General features: G+C 32.8%; 1 protein-coding gene across 3 annotated transcripts; it reads right to left on the reverse strand.

Moving 5' to 3' along the window:
• Nucleotides 1–102: 102 nt before the first annotated feature.
• CCDC112 (coiled-coil domain containing 112) lies at nucleotides 103–17,838 on the reverse strand. 3 transcript variants are annotated; one of them, XM_015590462.2, is made up of 9 exons: nucleotides 17,720–17,838; nucleotides 14,029–14,150; nucleotides 11,339–11,428; nucleotides 9,548–9,623; nucleotides 8,908–9,160; nucleotides 5,426–5,836; nucleotides 4,012–4,107; nucleotides 3,171–3,289; nucleotides 103–2,996 (listed from the first exon to the last, which is right to left on the reverse strand). In XM_015590462.2, exons 2-9 carry the CDS (start codon nucleotides 14,138–14,140, stop codon nucleotides 2,966–2,968), a joined length of 1,188 nt encoding a protein of 395 aa, XP_015445948.1. In that variant the 5' UTR covers nucleotides 14,141–14,150; nucleotides 17,720–17,838; the 3' UTR covers nucleotides 103–2,965. The 3 variants fall into 3 exon arrangements, with proteins under 3 accessions (XP_015445948.1, XP_006913354.2, XP_015445947.1); XM_006913292.3 differs by having other exon boundaries at nucleotides 8,770–9,160; XM_015590461.2 differs by lacking the exon at nucleotides 4,012–4,107 and having other exon boundaries at nucleotides 8,770–9,160.
• Between the last annotated feature and the right edge of the window lie 4,536 nt (nucleotides 17,839–22,374).

The raw sequence follows: 22,374 nt of genomic DNA on the forward strand, positions 1-22,374 counted from the left end.
GAAACAGGAATAAGCCAATTTAAATTTGCCAACAGACTCATTTTTGGAAGGCCAAAATTTAAAGCTGAACGGATAAGGCAACGAAACCTAGAAATCAAGCCATTGAGATAAACAAATGTTTATTAAATAATTATTGACACTATAAAAGTTCAGAGACATTCCTAGTCCCTTCTAGAATATCAGAAATTTTAAATATATATCTCAATGCAATATACACACAACATATATTCATATGTATGTGACTCTTTGCATCATTTTCTTTAACAATTCTAAAACATTTCCCTCTTTGCTTGAGTCAGTGTGTCATGCTGCATCACTGTTGCATCAATCTGCAACAGCAAACAAGCTCAACATATTCTCCAACTACCCATATACTAAAAAATGAAATAACATGCTTTTAGCTATTTTTCAAAAGAAGGGAATTCAGTTCCCTTTAAAACTTCATGAAGTCTTGGGGGGAAAATATCCACCCAAGGATCAGGCCTGAACTAGGTTCCTTATAATTATGAGCTAACAGAAGTTTGGGTATAATTTTAATTAACAGCTTACTTAGAAAATGTATTTCTTAAAAAATGTACTGTTGGGGCTGGAGTTATCTTACACATATTCAACAACCCAAAGTGCCTTGCATAATTTTAGGTACTAGTAACTACTTATTCACAGGTTTTCCTGCATGCCTTTTAACAAATACCACATTAACAAATGGCCAGTGCTTCCTTACAAGTAAAGAGGCCACAATCCTTGCCCTTCAAGTACACAGTCTAGTAGTTTACTTATTACAATTAAAATTCTCTCTCCCCCCACCCCACTCACACAAATGTCTGAAGATGTTCAAAGTATAGTACCATACACACTTACTAGAATTAACTATGTGCACTCTATATATGCTCAAAAAGACAGTACTATTCAACTTGGCCCTTAGAGTGAAGCCAAATATTCTTCTGATTCTTAGCTCAAGAACCAGCAGTATGTTCCAAATATGGAGGAAATATTTCTATGGTGGACTCATTGAAATAATACATTTCTAGGTAAGTAAAAGGCTTTCATGAGTGATTCTGATCATACAAGGTTTTTGACATATTCATGACAGACTCTAACCCCACATAAAATGCACTCTACATTATTAGTTAAGAAGACTAGATCAAGTCTTCAAAGTGTGGTAATAAAAGAGCACCCATATCTGAATATTATTCAGCTACTAAATGATAATGTTTGAATTACATAGAAAGACAGGAAAATGTGTAATGTTAAGTGATTATAGTAACTAAAATATACTCTCTAACTACAGCTATTTTAAAATATGTAGGTATATTTTTAAAAAAGTTACCCTGGGGTGGTGGAATTATGGGTACTTTATAACATTTTTTAGTGTTTCTTCCTAAATTTCTTATTAATATACTTTTTAAACCAGTATAATAAATTTTTATTTGACATCTTCTCCATGAGCTTGTAACTGAAGACACTTTATATTGTTTATCTATATACTTTATTATAAAGGGTCCATATAATAAATTCCTCATTTATTTTAGATTCAGTTAGAACCGGTTTCTTCAAAGAAACTTCTACACTTTCTTTTATTAAAAAACAAAACAAAACAAAAAAACAAAAAATGCCATAAGAATCACATTGCCCAGTTTGCTTACCTTAAAGGAAATTGAAAGCTGCATTTATGTGCAAAAAAGAGCAACATATTAGTAAGCAACACTTAAGAGACCCTTACTTTCCTGTATTTTATAGCTGTTCAGTTGTTTTTAAATCCCCTTGCCCTGTTCTATATTTTATTTCTAAACTGCCTCAAATCATTTTTTAAAATTATAGAGAACGAGTACTACAAATAAAATGGGCATTCCTAATTAAGGATGTATTGTTACTTCTATTTTGCACCAATAACTGTGTAATTAGAATTCAGTTTCCTTTGTAAGTTATCTACACTGAATAATAACTGTCAAATAAGAAAAGGTTTTGACTACTACTCATAGTAAATTTCTGAGTCATGTGACTTAAATGTATCAAGTTATAATTAAAGATACTCTAAGATAAAAGCCATAAGAAACAAGTTTCCTATATTTAATATGTATATGGTAACTTTCCTATAAGATGAGAACTAATTAAAGTTAGGAACTAAGATTTTATAATATGAAAAGTTGAGTTGTTAAATTGTTACATTGTGTTTTCATGTACAAATGTTTGGAAATTTTAAAATTAACTCTTTAGCCAAATATTTTGAGGCAAACAGAAGCAGAGAAGAAAACTGCACCAGCCAGAAAGATGTGAAAGACACAAAGATTTTATAAATGTGTAAAGTCCAGAAAGGCTGAAGGAAAATTTGGAAAAGCTAAAGGAAACTGAAAAATTTATATCAATAGTACAAATAATAGGTTATATATGAGGTGTGAGGCAAATTTTTAAATTAAATATTCTTTATATAAAACAAAGCATGCTTCAAACAAATAGAAAACATTACACAAAAATGTAGTAACTGACAAACTACCAATTTGGTAAGCTTTGAAAAAAGTACTAACTTTTTCTTATAACTCAAAAAAGAAAAGCTTTACATTTTTGTTACTCAAGCTAATTTACTTCCAAGATATAAATGTACAAAATTTTGGTTTGAAAATGTCACTCTGTGATTGTCCCAATTTATTTTTCAATGCCATAACAAAAACAAAATATCTTTAAATATTCTGAGCATTTAAGTGAAATACTATTTGTAACATAAACTTATCTAAAAAATTTTACATCAATAGGCCAGCATACACAATAAATACCTTCTCAGCATAAACAGGAAATACTAATGACAATACCAAATGGAACTTAGCATCTGTCAATTCACATACAACACAATACTCAATCTGATTAGGCTAGTGATATTTAAAGAACGTGATTAGTCACTCTGTCCTGTTATAACTGAATATGCTAACATTTTCATCAACTGAATATTAATTTCATTATCTCACATTCTTTTCTAAACTCCTTGTCTCCAGGTTGGAATAGCCCTAAGGAAAAGAAGAGAAGAGCAAATATAAATACATGTGAGATTTTTTTAAAAGCCTACCTGATTAAATGTTAACTTCGAAAATGTGTATAAATTTGCTTTCTCAACTTTTTACTGTAAAATATACATACATAAACATGCAGTTATTAAATTACCCATTCAAACTCCTTTTTACCTATGTGGGATATGTAAAAGTGGTCCAGAGCCTGAAGGCCCTATCTTTTTGGTCCGTTCTTCCCAACCTTTGGTAGGTTTGTAAAGCCTAGAGGGATCTCTGCTAACATTGTTTTCAACCTGTAATCAGAATTAAAATGAGTGCCAGTTAATTTAATGAACTATTAAGTTTGTACTTGTAAGATCCTTAGTAACAGAAGTTTTAAGAAAAATATTTAATGTTAACTAAAAAATAAAATTGTTAATAACCTCTTTAGCAAACTTCTAATTGTGCTCATATAGCTAAAATAAAATTTGGACTGCATCAATCTATTAATAAATTGTTAATTTATTTTTCTACTTCAAATATTTTATTATATTTCTATTGTCTTATTTTTTTTTCAATTCTGAGGGAAATGTGATGCAGCAAAGTATGTTGGTGGCATAGCCAGACAATAAATTTAGGATAAATAACCACCAGTAAATTCTTTGTTTCATCCACGAGAGTCACCAACATCTTTAGCTATGAGGATCACCACTGAGATTAAGCAATGCTCATAGCTGCCATCAATCTAAAATAGAGGCTCAGATAGAAAGAATGAAGAAAAGAACAGAGTAGCAAGAGAGAATTAATTTAGGGTGTAAGAAAATGAGGTGCTTATCAAGTGAAATGGCAGAAATCAAACAATAGTTGCTTAAATTTTACTAAGCTATGCATGTAATATGCAAATAAATAGGTATGAAATTGAAGGAGATGATACAGAAATGAAGCTGGATATAAAGAAAACAGATTTTATGTTTGCTTTCTTACAAATCAAGAAATTAGAATAACAATAAAAATAGTTAATCCCCGTACGGAGTACCTTTTCTTTTAATTTTGCCAGTCTCCTTTGTTTATCTGCCTTTTCATCCTCTTTTGACTGTCTATCAAGAATTTTCAATTCAAGTTTATATAAATCCTAAAAAACATATACCGACCAAAAAAAGAAAATGATTACATTAAGAAAGTAAAATCGACTACATTTGTTTCAAAGTTTAGTTGCTTTGAAGTACAATTAAATTACCTTAAATATCAATACTCCTTCAGTATTGACCTTTTCTAACAAAGAGATTTATTTTCTCTGAATATAAACATAATACATGCACATCCCATTTGAATCACTTTCTTTTAGGTGTCTTTTATGGTTCAGTCTAAAACTCCTTTTTAATATGTAAGTTAAGTCCATTTTCACTTATCAATACAGATATGTCTAGTTTTAAATCTCTTTTTTTGTTTGACAGGTTTTCTTTTTTCTTCATCTTTTATTATGTGGTGTGCTTACTTTTTTAGAGATTAGGCATTTTGTTATTTAGGGAAATTTTCTTAAACAGCCTAAAAGAAATTCCACTATTAATGTGTTTGTCTATTTTTTTGTACTTCCCTTGTTTTTTGCTTTATCAGTATTATTGCTATGCATTTTGATGCATATAACATTCCATAATAGTTATAGTCATAACAGTTTGTACCCTTTTCATTTAAAAGTACACTTCCTTATCTTTTTAAATACTCTTTGGACTGAATTCCACTTTATTGGATAATAATATGGCAATCTCTTTGACTAGCATTTTTCTTGTATATATAATTAAAATCAATTATAATCCTATCTCTCAGCAATAGCTTTGATTCCTTTAAGTATCCTTTGAGTATCTACAATGTACAGCGTACAGAGATGAACAAAAGGACAAAACTTCTGCCTTCATGGAGCTTATACTATGGTAGGGAGATGGACAGTGAACAAGTAAGCAAATCACCTGTGGAGAAAGCCAGTTTGGCAGAGAAGACAGACATTCATGGCCTGGCCTGTGTGGCTACCTTACCAGCCTTGCCTCCTGCTGGTTCCCATCTTCCATTTGATGCTCTAAGAATACCGACGTGTTTATAGCTTCCCCCACAAACCACAGTTGCACTCCTCCAAGCTGTCATTTATGCTCTTCCCTCTGCTTAGGGTCTTCTCTTTGCTTCCCCTTCTCCTTCAGGACTCAACTATCACCTTCTCTCTGACACTCATAACTTTGGTAAGCTTCCCTCTCTGCATATCCACCTCCTAAAGTTCTCTGCCCACACCTTAATCACCACACTATTTACCACTTTATACTGAAATTTCCTACTTGTAGATCTTTGGCTTGCTCATTTGGTAGGTACAATCCCAGATATAACCAGCACTCAACTTTTGCTGAACTGGAAGTAATACCTCTATGTGTAGCACTGAAAAATTATTTGAAAATATATTTACTCACTCTTTCTTGAAATCTAGAAATTTCATCAGCAGCAGTCTTCCTTTTTTCTGCCTTTTCTGCTTTTTCCCTTATCTCCTTTTCAAGTCTTAAAAATTCTTCTTGTTCTTTCTTCTGCTGGGTATAGTTTTCTAGTAATAATTTTAATTTAAACTGGCGTTGGCGCTCTTTCTGCTGCTTTTTCTCTTTCTCTTCCTCTTCTTTTAACTGGGAAGCATATTTCATTGACATTTCTATGCTTTTCTGTTTTTTCCAAGCTTCAACTGCCAATTTCTGCTTCTGTCTTTGTTCTTTTTGCTTTTGATTATCTTCTGGTTTGTTATTAAAAAGCACAGATATGGTCTCTGCCTTTTCCTTTAACTTGAAAATTTCCTCCTTTTTTTGCTGCTTTTTAGTTTTCCAATTCTGAATAGACTGATTTTTAAAAAAACAGCAAGAGAAAAGTATTTTTAATAACCAAAATACAACCTCAAATCCATCTTCCTATAAAGAATACTGATAGCAGGATGCTAGTTGTTTAGGTTTTCAAGGGTTTTTTTATTTTTATTTTTTAACCACTGCAATTTTTTTCTACTCCTTTAAAAAAATTAATGCCTTTTAAAACCCCAGATAATCATTTATTCTTTTGGCCTTCCTCGTCCTCTCTTAATTTCCAGGTTTCACAAGGGCTGCGCCTCATTTGTTTCTGTTCATGGAAATATCCTTTTCCTCTCACATGTCACATCTGTTTCCAAATCTTCTTTCTAGGCTCAGAACTCTTTCTGAGTAACCTTCTTCTGGTCAAATATCAGAAGACTTAAAAGTGAGGTGGTTGACACCATGGGCTCTGAAGCCAGGCTATTTAGGACCAAATCATATGCCATTTACTAGATGTGACCTTGGACAAGTCACTAAAGTTCTGTCTTCGTTTTGCTCATCCGTAAAAGTGGTAGGTAACACCTCTGGAACAAGGTTTCTGTAAAGATTAAATGAGTCAGTGCCTGGCATGTAGTGCTACTTAAGTGTAAAAAAAATAAAAAAATAAAAAATAGCGAAACAGCTCTATAGCTTTATATAGGGTATGTAAAGATAATTAAAAACTCTAGCAGCCTTCTCCATGTCATAAAGGATATATCCACTGAATTACTTTCCCCTCAAGTCAGGAAACTATTTTCTCATCTTTCCTCATGGTGTATGATTCATTCATTCAATAAATCCCTATGTGTATGTACAATATGCAAGGCAATGTGACAGGAACCACAGATTATTAAAACAATACCAAATGCCAACTGACAGTGCTACTCAATGTGCTAGTTCACAGATGAAGGATTCATGCCAGAATGTAAATCAATGCACTGCCTCCTTCAATGAGAACGTTTTCTATGAAAAATAAGTCAACTGAACTAAATAGCATGCTTACTGGGTAGCTGATTCTGGTGCAATCACTTTACTTCACTGAAGACCAGTCAGTAATAGTTTGCAAACTAACATCCAGTCCATGGTCCAAGTTTGAGTAGCATTGTATAAATACTAGAATATATTCTAGTGTGTATATCTAGAATATATTCTAGAATATATTATGATGTGCCATATCACCTCATAATAAAGGTATAAACAAAGTGGTAGTGAAATTCTAGGGACTACTTATGTTTGAGTGGGCAAGAAGGAAGCATCATCTGACCTGGGCAGATTTTGACAGGCTAGGATTGAGGAGGAAAGAATGGAGGTTCCAGAAAGTGAAAATAAGATAAGCAAGGATACTCAGGACATAAATTTCAGGGCATGTATGAAAATAAGTATCTTCATTTAGGATAACACAGAACATATTAACAGAAGTAGGAAAGAAAAATGGTAAATCTCCTACTCAGCATCTTAAATTCAGTAGATTTGAAACTACATTCCTTATGCTTCCCCCCAAACTTCCTTCTTCTCCTCTACATGTCCCACTTTAGTAAATGGCACCTCCACTTTCCTAACTCCTCATACCTTACCAACCTTATATTCAATTCATCATCAAATATCAGGAAACAGTGGTTGGGAACAGGAGTTAGCTAGAATTAAGGTACTTTAACTTTATTACAAGAGGCACTGTATCCGTTCTTTACTAGAGAGGTAGTTTTCAAAATTTAGCTTGCAATAGAATAACCAAAAGGACTTGTTAAAACACAGATTACTGGGCCTCATCCCCAGAGTGTGGATTAGTTCTCAGGTTGGGGCGTGGTAAATTCTACCAAGTTCCCAGATGATGCTAATTTTGCTGGTCCATGGACCTCTTTGCTGGTTTAGGGACCCCATGTTTTCAGTATTCTTGAAAAAAGCCCAAATCATTCCTAAAAGCTCGTTATTTTGAGTTTTTAAAAATGACTTACGTTTCAAAAAATTTTCTTCAAATCTCAAATTTCAATCTTCCTACATTTAAATTATTTTGGAGGGATGAAATAATATTTCCTCTAAAAATTTAGACTAAACATGGTATCAATATTTATTTAATGCTCCTTAGGTATGTCATCCATTGAAAAGTCATACTTCTGTTGTTAAATCAAGCAAGATGAAGTTTACTATAGCCAAAGTCTACAAAAAAGTGACTCAGACTTACTATCTAAACCCATGGTTCTCAACAATGGGTGACTTTTGCTCTCCAGGGGCCATTTGGCAATGTCTGGAGACATTTTTGATAATCAGAACTAAGGAGGTGTTATAGCATCTAGTGGGTGGAGGCCAGGGAATCTGCTAACCATCCTACAATGCACATGACGGCCCTCACAGCAAAGAATTGCCCAGCTCAAATAGTCAACTGTACCAAAGTTGAGAAGTCCTAATCTAAACCAAAGCCAGGGAAATACTTTGTGAAAATGGAACTTTTTAGATATTTGCTACACTTAAGAGTTACTCTTTTCTCTGGGGTAGCCAAAATTGTGAGTCTTTTAAAATAAGCAATGGAGCTGAAGTTCCAAATCTCAACGAAACTTTTAAATGGCAAAGAATTTTTTCTACTGCCTCTTATTTTCTACTAAATACAACGTAGCCTTTGTGGTAAATGCCTTTTATCAAAAGCCTGATGAGATCTGGATTTTCCACATTTCTGGTGGATATAGAGGGTTTTGCCCACAATCAGAAATTTTCTGGCCCACTGTATTATTTCTTGGGGTAGAAATGTTGGCTTTGAGAAAGTCCAACTGTAGTTCATTAGTTAAATTTACTTAACTTCTCAATGCCTGTTTCACCTTCTATAAGATGAGGGTGGGGTGGGAAACAACAATATACCTCATGGTGTTGTTGTAAAGTTAATAATATACATAAAAGAGTTTAGCATAGTGCCTGGAACACAGAAATATACAACTAATAACAGCTATTTTAATTACTATTACCTCTCTTTTTCTTTCTTCTAGGGCCAGAAATTTTTGATACCATTTCTCATGCTGTAGAACTTCATCCTGTGTTCTTCCAGGAAGGTGTTCTAGAACTTCTCCCATAAATGTTGATTTCCCTTTATGTTTGTTTCTCACCTTTACAAAGTTCTGGTGATCATAATCATCCCAGCCCCCTTGTCGCCCTCCTGTTTGCTGAAGGAATTTTTCAAAATCTACCACTTCTTCTGGAAGAGTACTTGGAGTTACTTTGTCTATAGGTACTTTGCTTGACATTGCTCTAAAAGCTTTCTCTGTTTCTGAATTACCCAAAGCCCATGTGTCAATTTTTCTTGATATGGCACTCAACTCATTATTAGTTGTTTTCTCTTCTTTAGTAAGCTCTTCATATCTAAAATTTCAAAAATAAAGTTTGAATAAGATACAAACCAATCTATATTAATCTGTTATTTTTTCCTCAAATTTAATTACTGCTCTTTTCATGTCATCTTCACCACTTATTAATATTTATAAATCTATGTCTTAAAAGAGTTTCCTCAGAGAATAAAACAATCTTTCAAATTCTTACTTGAGATTTTACATTGTGCAAAAATAAATGAAAAGTCACTTTAAACATGAAAAGCAATCTAAAAGTTAAAACAAAAGAAGAGAGATGTTTTACTGCTTTTGCGTAGGACTAATATTAAATACATAAAAAATGGTTTGTATACAACAACTTAGTGGAGTTATTAAAAAATAAAGGTCAATAATTTTATATGAAAATCAATTTAAAACATACATCAACCTCTGCTCTTCCTTAAAAGTGTTAATTGCATTTTCAATTTCTTCCATCATTTCTCTGAGCTTTTCAACAACTAAAAAAAAAGAAAAAATTATGTTATGTATGTATGTTATATTCAGTATGATGAAGAATAAAATATTAAGGGAAAAAGGGACTGTTCCCTTAATTTAAAAACATTTCTTAGCCTAAAGGATAAGGAAAATGTGCTTTTAAAAGCTAATTTTTATGACTACAATTTTTTTTTCTGATTAGGGACTCTTTTTCCTATGCATACATATCATTAAATATCATTATTGCTTACAAAAAAAGGTTTCACACTATACATTCTGTTTTATGACTTGCAGTTCTTATTTAACCAAATGTTGTGGTTAACTTTATCAATATATATATATGGCTACCTCATTCTTTTTATAGCTACATATTATTTCATTATCTAAATCTACTCTAATTCATTCAAGTAATTCTCCAATTGATGAACCTTTAAATAGATGCAGTGCTGTAGTAAACATATTTGCATATCCTGTTTTGCATGCTGAAATATTTTTACAGGATAATTGATAAAACTTGAAATGAAAAGTATGCCCACTTTACAGTATGCTAGACACCATCGCATTGTTTTTCAAAGAGGCTCTGCCAAATTAGTTCTTGAGAGTGCCCCTTCCTATGTACTTTTAGCCATGTCCAAAATGAGAGGCAAACACTTAAGATTGATTTAATTGACATTTTTTGTGATAATAAGCCCAAGCACTTTTCTCTTATGTTTTGTATTTCTTTTGCTATAACGTACACTTTATAATCTTCGTCTTTTTTTCTATTAGGTTGCCTTTGTTGTTCCAATTTGTAGGCACTTCTTATATATTATGGATATTAGTTTTTTAAATAATATATATATTGCTAATGTTTTCCTAATTTGTCTTTTGACTTTGCTTATGGGTTTTTTTTTTAAGTAGTCAATCCTGCCCACTTTTTTCTTTATGGTTTGTCATTCTTATAAACTATAATACAATTATAAAAATATTAACCCATGTCTCTTCTAGTATTTTTATAGTTTCATGAATTAATTTAATAAATAATTGTAATATTCACATATGCTATTTTTTTAGTGCTTGCGATGTTATAATCACTGCACAAATGCTTTATGCACATTGTCTCACTTCGTCCCCACAACAACCCAATGAGTTAGGTGCTATGATTATCTATATTTTAGAACTGAGGAAATAAAAGCTCAGAGAGATCAAGTAACTTGCTATCACATAACTGATAGATCAAAGATGTGACCCAACATGTGTCTGACTCTTAAGTCCATACATCTTGAGCACTTCACAATACTGCTTTGATCCTTCAGGAATGAATGATACAATTTTTTTCCCCCCACAAATACTATTTAACCATTTCTTTAGGTATTCAAAATGCTTCTGAAAGACAATTATTTCGAAAAGCAAATGACGGGAAAAGCATTAGGCTAAGAATCAGGAAATCAGTCTTTTTTTCCTCTTCATTAGCTGAATCTGAATTTTTCCATACCACAGATTCTCCATCTTATAAATGACATTTACTTCATAATTTGTCAGGTTTGATAGCATTTTAAAGATTAAAAAAACTACATAAGTACCAGATAGTACAATTCTCCAATGTATCTCTATCAACCTTTGTCTGATAAAGTAGTGCTTAGCTCCATTAATACTAAATAAAAAATTTTATAAAAGTTCTTATTAGAAAAATATAAATTTTTCTAATGAATAACAGAAAATACTTATATTAAAGAATATAAAATCTAAATGTACTTACAGTCAAGCGTAGGCTTCACATCTTTTAACTGATACTGAAGTTTCTTCACATTGTTATGTATTTTGGCCAATTGTTGCTGGATTTTTGCTCCTGTAAGGAAGAAGTACATACTTTAAAATAATTCTACGACAAATGCATTTACAGTTCAGGATCTACACTTAAGACTGATCACCATCACTTAGTAAAAGATAGCCAAGAGCAATTTAAAAATGAACAAAAGGTAGTTATAAGTGTCAAAACTGCCCAAACATTTTAAGTACACCTGCTCTAAATAAAGCATCTCTCAATTTCCTCTAGTATTTAAAAGCACAATGGGTTAAATCTCACTATAACCTCTGCCAAGAAAATGTCTCTCCTTTTTACTCTGTGAAGACTGAGTTTTAAATACATGGATTAGTAGCTTAGGATTAACCATGTTTGGTTCTTCAGCAGTTTTTTCTTTTCTTCTTAATTTGTTATAATTTGTGGAAACAGAATTTGAAATAGATCTTAACTCTTGTTGGAATATTAAAACTGTCTAGCCAATATTAATTCTATGAATATTGACAGACTTCTAATGAGAATTAACTTCATCTAAACACATCCTCTAAGATGGGGCCCCGTGATACCTACTGGTGTCAGTGTCATGGCCTTAGGTGAAGAGGTGCCTTAGGTACCATTTAGTGGTACATATGCTATGGGATGCCATGCTCTTCCAAAGGACCAGCCTGAAAATGTTAGGCTCATAATGAAGGCCTGAAAAACAGGATTGTCTCAAAGACATTTTCAGATGTTCTATATCAGCAGCAGAAAGACTGGATTCTTTCAAATTTTTTTTCTGAAGCAATAATCTTACTTTAACATTTATTTAAATTATTAGGTTAACATATTTACATTCACACATATGTATTTGTATAATATATTTAATAGCAATATTATTTTATCATCTTTGGGTACTTTATTTATGCCTCATTCTTTTCTTCTTGCAACTCTTTCACAAATGAGCATGAAGCACCAGATAGCTATATCCAAAAGTCCTTAAAAACAAATTTTATTAAAAAGTTTACCTACAGGCCTAGAGCCAGTGTTAATATTCGAAACAAATGTAAAATATGTATACATGACTTTGGCTTGTTCTTTCTTTTATTAAAATTCAAGAGTGTCAGAAAAGCGGAAAATTTATCCAATGTATTTTATAGGTTCTGAAACACTGTTGGAGCGTTAGATCAAGAAACTTCTCTAGTAAAGTTAAGTAATTAGGAAAGTGTTTTTTGTTGTTTTCTTTTTGCCACAGTTTAATCAGCTACAGCGAAACCACTATAGGGAAAGTGATTTTTTAATTTATTCATTTGGAACAGCCACTCTGTATAAGCAAACCATTTAAGTTCAACTTTACACAAATGCAGGCTACAATTGAGTTATATTTGAGGTAAGAAAAAGGTTATTTATGACTTCTGAGCTGTAATATATGAAGGGAAAACTTCTATATTCTTATACCAAGACAATGCATTCCATCCTCTCCTACATAAGAAAAATGTACAGTATGAATAAAGAGAGTCAAAAGTGTAGAACAAAAGAAATAAAAAGATAAAAATAAAGTTGCCTTAAAAAAGAAAATATCAAGTAACTTAAAATGCAGAGAATGTAGACACTCTACTTAATGGCATGATCGAGAGACAGAAAGATCAGCCTCCCAGTAGACTGTAAAAGAACTGTGGGAAATTAAGATGTATTAAACTATGTTTACATTTCTCTATGAATCAAAGAGGAGGTCTGAAATTTGGTTTTTATATTAGTTACTGTCATCATTCAAACAGAAAAGGGAGAATGATTCTTGCCATTATCTAACAAAAGATGACTTTTTAAAATAGTGGAATCTTATATTCTGAAAGAGAAAACTTACTAAGAATTTCTTTTAATTGGCTATGAGGGATTACCATAAGAAGTATAACCTCTATATAAGTCAGTATTTTATAAAGCTTAGTTGGTTGATAACCACTAGTCAGTCTTTCTCTAAGCAATCCTTAGTAGTTTTTTTTTATTATAATGTAAGAATTTTTCTAGATATAAAATCTACTCTACAATGAAACAAGGTATTCTTGTAGAATTCTTTATTAAGGCCAACATTTAGTACACTATTAACAATGGCTGATAGTCACAGCAAACAGTAAAACATTTTCTGTACAAGCTATAAGACACTTCCCCCTTCTCCCCAGGAAGGCACTTTCTTATATGGCATCTCAGGGGATGCACTGGACAGCTCTCCTGAGGTGGAAATAGTAGATTTCATATCATGGAAAAGTAACCTCAAGTTTAAGAGATTATGTAACCTGATCACTTCATACTACTCCAAAGTATAGGTTCTGAATTTGTTGATGTTTACTTAGTCCAGGTCTCAGTCAACTACAACAGGGTAATGAGCTAAGATCAGACAGCACAGAAAATTTTAATAACATTAACTGGGTTGTCAACCAAAAAACAAAACCCTCTTTTTCCTATTAAATTGGAAGAAATACACATAGAAAACAATCCAGTTAGAATCACTAAATAGTGACCTGAAAAAATAAATACATATCCCTAAAAGATATTCATTACTAACTAGAAAGTAATGTGATAGAAAATGTAACAGTCAATACACAAACACAAAGCACAGGGCAAAACTACAACTTTATATCACTCAATAGTTTTTGTTCATCATGAACTCAACTTACTTTCTGTTTTCCTGCTGTTAATCAATTTATTTTCCAATTCTTCCAGCATACTATGCTCGATTCTGAAGTCACTTTTTTGGTTGTAGAAATGACTGTGTTTATCTTTTTCCATGTTAATAACTCTTTAGGAAAAGAAACAAATGATATAAATATGACTTAAAAATATTTTTAATTGTTTAAAATATGAAGACACTCAAAATAATCATTACTTTATTTTTGGATTAATTCATCAAAGGAGTCAAAATATAGTTACTTGGATAATAAGGCTAAGAAGTCAAAACAGTAGTTAGAAAAGCACTAAGTTCAATTAAAATCACAAGAAATTTGAATTGTTATTTAAATTATAAAATGTTAATTTAAGAAAATGCAGTCATAGACTTGCTTTCAAAATACATAAACTTTTGGCTATTGATTCCAACTCAATCTCATTGTGGTCTGAAAATGGCCACCATGCTGATGGCTGCTTTCAATAGGAGATACTGTTAACTTTGTAACCTGAACCAAGATATTTAACCTTTGCTAGTATAAACCTCCTCAATGCTAAAATGTGAATAATAACAGCTCTCTACTACCCAACAGGGCCGTGATTAACACTATATTAGATAATACATATAAGGGATTTTTAACAGTAAAAATGTACTATGGACATGCAATTAATGTTATTAATTAAACTAAAAATTTAAGAGGCAAACAATCTATGAAGACAGAAGTTCTAGTACATTTAAGAGATATTGCCTACATTTACTTCAGAGCTTCTTTGGATTTAGTCCATCTACCAATAAGAAGATCTAATGTTAGTTTAAATCCTGGAGCAAAACAAATACTGTAGTATCAAGAAAGAGGCTTTTTTGGTTGTTTTCTCTCTCCCAGAATGTAGAATATGAATAATTCTCCTCTAATCCTGGATTTAAGGAGTGGTGCAGTGTCTCTGGCCAGTGACTTAATTTCATACAACCTGAGAGGCAACTGTATAAGGCAGAATTCCCAATCCTTTTCACTTTGGCACACAGAGAGAAAAATTTGTTATTTATAAGGCATACCGGGAAAAACAGATGAGACTGCTCCAGGCCTACCTGGCTGCCCTAAAGGCTGAGGGGATCATCACTTAGCACTTGTGTTTGGGAGAGGAAGCAATGGATAGAACAGAAATGTCAAATAAATTTCAATCTGAAGGTTAACTCTAATGAATTGAGGGTGGCTACTAGAGTCCTGTGCTGAGGACTAGGAAGCCCACCTAGGTGTGGTTAGTGGGGAAAACTACTTTGAATAAATAGAAATTTCTAGCATAGATAAAGAATATGCTATGATAGTAAGTTAGTTATGTTTTACCATTCCTGGATTAGATCCATTAACTTATAAAGACATTCAAAATGTAATAATGGAAACAAATTGCCAAATACATGGAAAGATGCTCAACCTCACTCACAATAAGAGAAGTGGAAATTAAAACTACACCACGGTAACACTGTACACCTATCAGACTGGCAATTTGTCCCATTTGCAAATTCATATACCTTTAACAGCATTTTTATTTCTAGGAATTTTTCCTAAAGATACATTCACACACGTATGCAAAATGATACGGACCTAATCCTAATTAACTGTAGCACTGTTTGTACTCTATGTACCGATAGGGAAAGTTCTCCAAGATCCACTCTTTTTATAAGATTTTATATGAAAATGTTAATCATACCCAAAAGTAGAGAATGGCAAATTGACTCCTCTCATATACCCTCAAATGATATAACCCTCATATCACTCTGACTCAACAATTTTATCTCTTTTTCTTCTCTTGGTTCATCCATCTTTCTTTCTTTTCTTTTCTCTCTCTCTTTTTTTTTTTTTTTACGTTCTTTCACCTCTATCTTTTGCTAAGAGAATAAACTGGGAATGTATTTCTAAAAAATTCACTACATTATGTAATTTCACTCCAACATAGTTTGGTGTGCCTCTCCAGAGATTATGGATATCTGACTTACATAACTATAGTTATGTCATTATCATGCCTGACAAGATCAATAATTCTTTGGTATCTAAGATATATGCTTAAGTTAAAAAAAAAATAAAAACAATAAAACAAGATCCAGAACAGTGTGTACATTTAAATTCACTACATTATGTAATTTCACTCCAACATAGTTTGGTGTGCCTCTCCAGAGATTATGGATATCTGACTTACATAACTATAGTTATGTCATTATCATGCCTGACAAGATCAATAATTCTTTGGTATCTAAGATATATGCTTAAGTTAAAAAAAAAATAAAAACAATAAAACAAGATCCAGAACAGTGTGTACATTTATATGAGAGAAAATCTGAATATGTATTTTTATTTCCTTATTAGCACAGATTATAAAATATCTGTGGTAGGATACATAGGAAATCAAAAATAGTGGCTGTCTTGAGAAGAGAGGAAGTGGGTGGCTGGGGTTGCGGGTGAAACAGAGACTTTCCTCTGTGTACTCTTTAATATGTATTGATTTTTGAATCATGTGAATATATTACTTATTCTGAAAACAGAATTATATATAAATTGTGGGTTTTTCCTTTTGTATTCAATGAGAATTGTTGGATAGAAACACTCCAATGGATTTTTCTAAAACTCTTTCAATGAGTTTTTCCAAAACCTTGTAACAGATGCAGAAAGCCTGATAAGAGCTGCTAAACTAACACATACTGGTAGAAAAGGTATCTATACTGGCATAATATACTGGTTTGCTATGTATACAGACATTAACTGCTTGTGGATTACTTTATCTAGAGAGAAACATAAACTCAAAACCCTAACCTAGAGTCCAATTCTTATCTAAGGTAATGCATTTTGAAAATCAAAGGGAAAAAACTGTTTTCTCAAATTCTAAGGATTAAAAATATATGAATGCAGTGAGATTTCAATCTCCCAAAGCTACAGTATGGTATAACTTTGAAATTCAAACAGTATACTTTTTTACTGGTAGAATTTCTAAACAACTGCCACTAATTCTGGTCGAGACTATTTCTTACAAAAGGCTCCATTTCTCTTGGTTCTTCAGCAAATTGATACAGTATAAATTCAAGGCAGTGTTTTGATAAAGCTCTCAACTATAGAGTAAGGTTGGCTGCTCTGAGTTTCTTTTATCATTCCTCACGATATTTATCATATCATCGTGCTGTTGACAACTTTGAACATTTGATAAAGACCACTGGTTATTTAAAGAAAAAATACATACACACTACAAATTAAAAGTTCTCAATTAATCTAGTCATAGTATGCAGGATGGATCTGAAAGGGGCAGAGACTATGGGAGATAGACCAATTAAAAGACCACTTTGAAAAAAATAACTCAAGAGTACAGACTGTTCATTAATCACTCACTCAAATATATTTACCAAGTGCTTACCTTGATAAGTGAAAATGTATTGAGTCTATTATTTGATATATGAGATCTAAAGAAGTTTCCTTTGAAGTATACTGTGACAAAATGGTCAAAGTAAATAAATAAAATTTAAATAACTCTACTTAAAATTATATTAAATAGTCTATTACCATTTGCCTATCTCATACTTCCCCATCTTTATTTAATATTTGAAAGGCTAGTGACTAAAATTTTATAACTTACTGTAGAAATAGGATGATATGGAATTAACTTTACACTGTTCAGAATAAAATGGCTAATAATGTTATTTAAAGATAATGTTCTAATACTTACTGATTTTTAAATTTTTCTGCTGTGCGTATAAATTCTGCTTTCTTAGTCCGACTAACTTTCTGCTTCCAGTTTTGGAGCTGAAAAGAACGAATTCCACCTGAAGTACCAAAACAGCCATCATTCTGCATAAAAAAAAACACACACACAAAAATAAATTTATCCTCAATAATAAAAATGGTAAGAGATAAATGTGGAATTTTTTTCAGAGATAAAAAATGCCAATAATGGAGATTCTTATCCATTCATCCATCAATGGACACCTAGGTTGCTTCCATACCTTGGCTATTGTAAATAATGCTACAGTGAATGTGAGAGTGCGTATATCTTCCAAGTTAGTGTTTTTGTTTTCTTCAGATAAATACCCGTAAGTGGAATTGCTGAATCATATGGTAGTTCTTTTAATTTTTTGAAGCACCTCCATACTATTTTCCATAGTGACTGTACAAATTTATATTCCCAACAGTGCACAAGGGTTCCCTTTTCTCTACATCCTCACCAACACTTGTTACTTATTGTCTCTTTGACAATAGCCATTCTAACAGGTATGAAGTAATATCTCAATGTGGTTTAGATTTCCATTTCCCTTGATTATTGATGTTATGCAACTTTTCATGTACCTGTTGGCCATCTGTATGCCTTCTCTGAAAAAATGTCTATTTGGTTCCTCTGCCCATTTTTTAATCATATTGGGTTTTTTGTTGTTGTTGTTTTTTTTTTTTGCTATTGAGTTGTACAAGTTCTTTATATATTTTTGGTATTAACCTCTTATCAGATATATGATTTGCAAATATTTTCTCCCATTCAGTAGGTTGCCTTTTCATTTTATTAATGGGTTCCTTTGCTGTGCAGCAGCTTGAGTTTGATGTAGTCGCCATCATTTTTAGAGAATAATTTGCTGGACATAGAATTCTTGGTTGACAGTTCCTTTCTTTCAGCATTTTGACATCATCCCACTGCCTTCTGGAGTCCAAGGTTTCTGAGGAGAAATCACCTGTTATATGTTGACTGCATCTCTGCTGATGGTTTCAAGATTTTTTGTTTTTGTCTCTCTACAGTTTGATTATGATGAGTCTAGGTATAGATCTCTCTGAGTTTATTCTACTTGGAGTTTATTGAGTTCCAACAGAATATACGTTAACATTTTCCATCAAATTTTCAGCCATTATTTCTTCAATAGTCTTCCTCTTCCCCTCTGCTCTCTTCTCCTTCTGAGATGCTATTGTACATGATGATTGATGGTGTCTCACAGGTCTCTGAGGCTCTGTTCATTTTTCTTCATTCTTTTTTTCCTTCTGTTCTTCAGTCTGGATAATCTAAACTGATCTATGTTCAAGTTTATTGCTTCTTTCATCTGCCAGCTCGAATTTAGAGCTGAGTCACTCTAGAGAATTTTTCATTTGAATTACTGTACTTTTTAACTCCAGAATTTCTATTTAATTTTGTTAAAATTTTTATCTTTATAGATATTTTCTATTTGGTGAAACATCACTCTCACACTTTATTTTAGTCTGTAGAAATGGTTTCCTTTAGTTTTTGAATATATTTAAAACAGCTGATTTAAAGTCTTTGCCTATTATGCCCAACACCTAGTCTTCCTTAGAGGCAGTTTCTTTTTACTACCTTTAAAAAAATTTCTCCTGTGTGTGGACTGCATTTTCTTAATTTCTTTTTATATCTATTTTTTGTTGTTGTTGTTAAAACTGAGTAATTTACGTAATATAATGTGGCAACTCTGAAAATGCGATTCTTTCCCTCCAAGGCTTCTTGTTGTTGCTGTTCGTTTAGTCATTATCCTGAACTAATCTGGCAAAGTCTATTTTCTTTGAGTGGCACTGAATTCTCTGCTTAGTTGTTAGATAATAATTGGTTGGTCAGAGATTCTCTTAGATATCTTGAACCAGTAAGTCTTCTAGTCTTTGCTGAGGGGCTCTATGTGCACTCTGGAGCATGCCTTTGACACCTGGGTAAGCGGTTTACAACTCTACCTTAGCCTTCACTTCCTACTTGCACAAAGTTTCTAGGTCAGACAAAGATAAGATCTTAGGACTTTCTAGGTCTTCATTGGTGTATTAGTTTCCTGTTGCTAATAAAACAAACATATCACAAATCAATTTACAACAAACTTAGTGCCTTAAACAACACAAGTTCTGGAGATCAAGTCAAAATAAAGATGTTGGCAGGACTGCATTCTTTTTGAAGGCTTTAGAGGAGAAGCCACTTCCTTACCTTTTTTTCAGCTTTTAGAGGCCACATTCATTCCTTGACTCATGGCCCCTTCTTCACATCACTTTACTCTCTTGCTTCCATCATTGCATCTCCTACTATTGGTTCTGATCTTCCTAATTCTCTTTTATAAGGACCTTTGTGAATACATTGGCCCACCCAAATAATCTAGGATAATTTCCCCATTTTAAGACTCTTAATTTAATCACATTGGCAAAGTCCGTTTTATCATGTAAGGGCAAATACTCACAGGCGCTGGAGATTAGGATGTGACTGTCCCTAGTTGGGGGAGGAACACATTCTTCATTCTACTACACTTAGATAAACATACAGCCCTATGTATGTGTGTGATCTAGAGGAAATCTATTTTGAGTAATCATTGAAAGTAAGAGAATGAAAATAGTAATTTCTGAAGGACTACTCCAGGCAGCCAATTGTCATAAAATATAGGCTATCACAGGGAGCTCACTAGAAACAAAACAAACAGTCCTATTCTGGTACGAAATTAGGATATACACTAGTGTGATACTGTCAGAGATACTTAAAAAAAAAAAAAAGCCATAATTCGACAGCTAAAATGATCAAAAGGGGAATGGCACTTGAAAAGACAAAGAGATTTGCAGTCTTCAGTCTTGAAAAGCAATGGCTGATAAGGATTATGAACAAATAACATACAAATAGTAAAAAGCATAGATAGGGTACATTATCACTTCAAAGATAATAACTTCAAAATAATTTAAGGGAACTGTTATGGATTGGATGTTCCCCCCAAATTTGTAATAGTGAAGCCCTAACTTCCTTTGTGACTATATTTGGAGATAGGACATTTAAGGAGGTAATTAGGTTAAATGAGGTCACAAGGATGGGGTCCTAATCCAATGGGACTGGTGTCCTAATAAGAAGAGGAAGAGACACAAGTGACTCTTTCTCTTTCTCTACGTGTACAGAGGAAAGCCCATTGAGGACACAGCAAGAAGGTGGCTGTACACAAGCTAAGAAAGGAGGTCTCACCAGAAACCAACTCTGACATTACCTTGATTTGAACTTCTCAGCTTACAAAAGTGTAAAAAAATAAATTTCTGTTATTTAAGCCACCTAATCTGTGTTATTTTCTTATGGAGGCTCTAGAAGACTAAAACAGATGTTTTGGCAGACATCTCTAACATCATGAGGTTGTCATCGGAAAAATTATCTCTTCTCAAGAGCACAGCTGCTTTCACTGTTAGAGTCTATAGGAATATTCATTCAAGTAATCATATGACAAATATTCAAGTTCAATGTTAGAGTATAGAATTTGAATGCATAGATGTGTATGTGTGTGGTATGTTGGGGGAACAGAAAGATGGATAACACATAGTTAAACTTCTTTAAAAAATCGCAATATGGTACAGGAAAGATTCTGATTCCTTTTTTAAAAACCCAACACCCCTGAGGAATTCTACTCCATTACATGTCAACTATGAGGCTCTTCCTTCCCAAAAGTGGTGAGAGGGTCTAAAGCAGGATGTCTCAACCTCAGCACAATAATATTTGAACCAGATAACTTTTTGTTGTGGGGGGCTGCTCTTTGGCCTCTACCCACTAGATACCACTGGTATACTCTATCTCCCAGCCTCCCACAGTCGTGAAAACGAAAATGTCTCCAGACATTGCTAAATGTCAGAGACTGATATAATATTTAAAATATTCCAAACCTGGGGAAGGAAAACCTCTGAGAATCACCATAGTGGAGTGATAAAAGTGTGCATCAATAACAATATTAGGCGACTTGTGAGAAATGCATGGTTATAAGAATTTAAAGAAGAAATAATTTTGAACTAGAGTAAGCCAGAAATGTTTCATGAAGAAAGCCAGTAGACGGTGAAACCACTAGAGTCATACATTTAAAAAATATTTTAAAATGTTTAAAAGTATTCTACATATTCTGTATTTTAATATATTTTATACTTTTTTTCTGAGACATTTGGGCCAGAGTTAGAATAATAAAGAGAATTACAAAAGATATGTGAGAAAATTTGCCTGAGGTGGAATTTCCTGAATTTGTATGAGACACTGTATTTCTTTAGAGGAATTAAAAAATGGAACCTGCCCTTGGCTCACAACAGCATTCCTTCAGGTTTGGACTGATCTACAAATATTTAGTGAGCATCTACTACGTTCCAGGACTACGTAGGCACAGTTCTTGGTACTGAGAATAAAAGAGCTAATAAAACTTCCAAAAGCTTCTACCCTCATAGAATTTACATATTACATATTTTATGCCTATTTTTTATTGTCTTTTTCCACCCACCACCTACTCCTGGGGTAACAAGTGCTATGGATAAAAGGAGACAAGGTGTGTTGAGTAAGGGGATTCAGTCTGGGGAGGTCATGGGAAGAATCACTGAGCTGATGACATTTGAACAAAGATATCTGAAGGCAGTGACAGTGCT

This window comes from Pteropus alecto, unplaced genomic scaffold (genome assembly GCF_000325575.1).
Source record: "Pteropus alecto unplaced genomic scaffold, ASM32557v1 scaffold20, whole genome shotgun sequence".
Classification (NCBI taxonomy): Eukaryota; Metazoa; Chordata; class Mammalia; order Chiroptera; family Pteropodidae; genus Pteropus; species Pteropus alecto.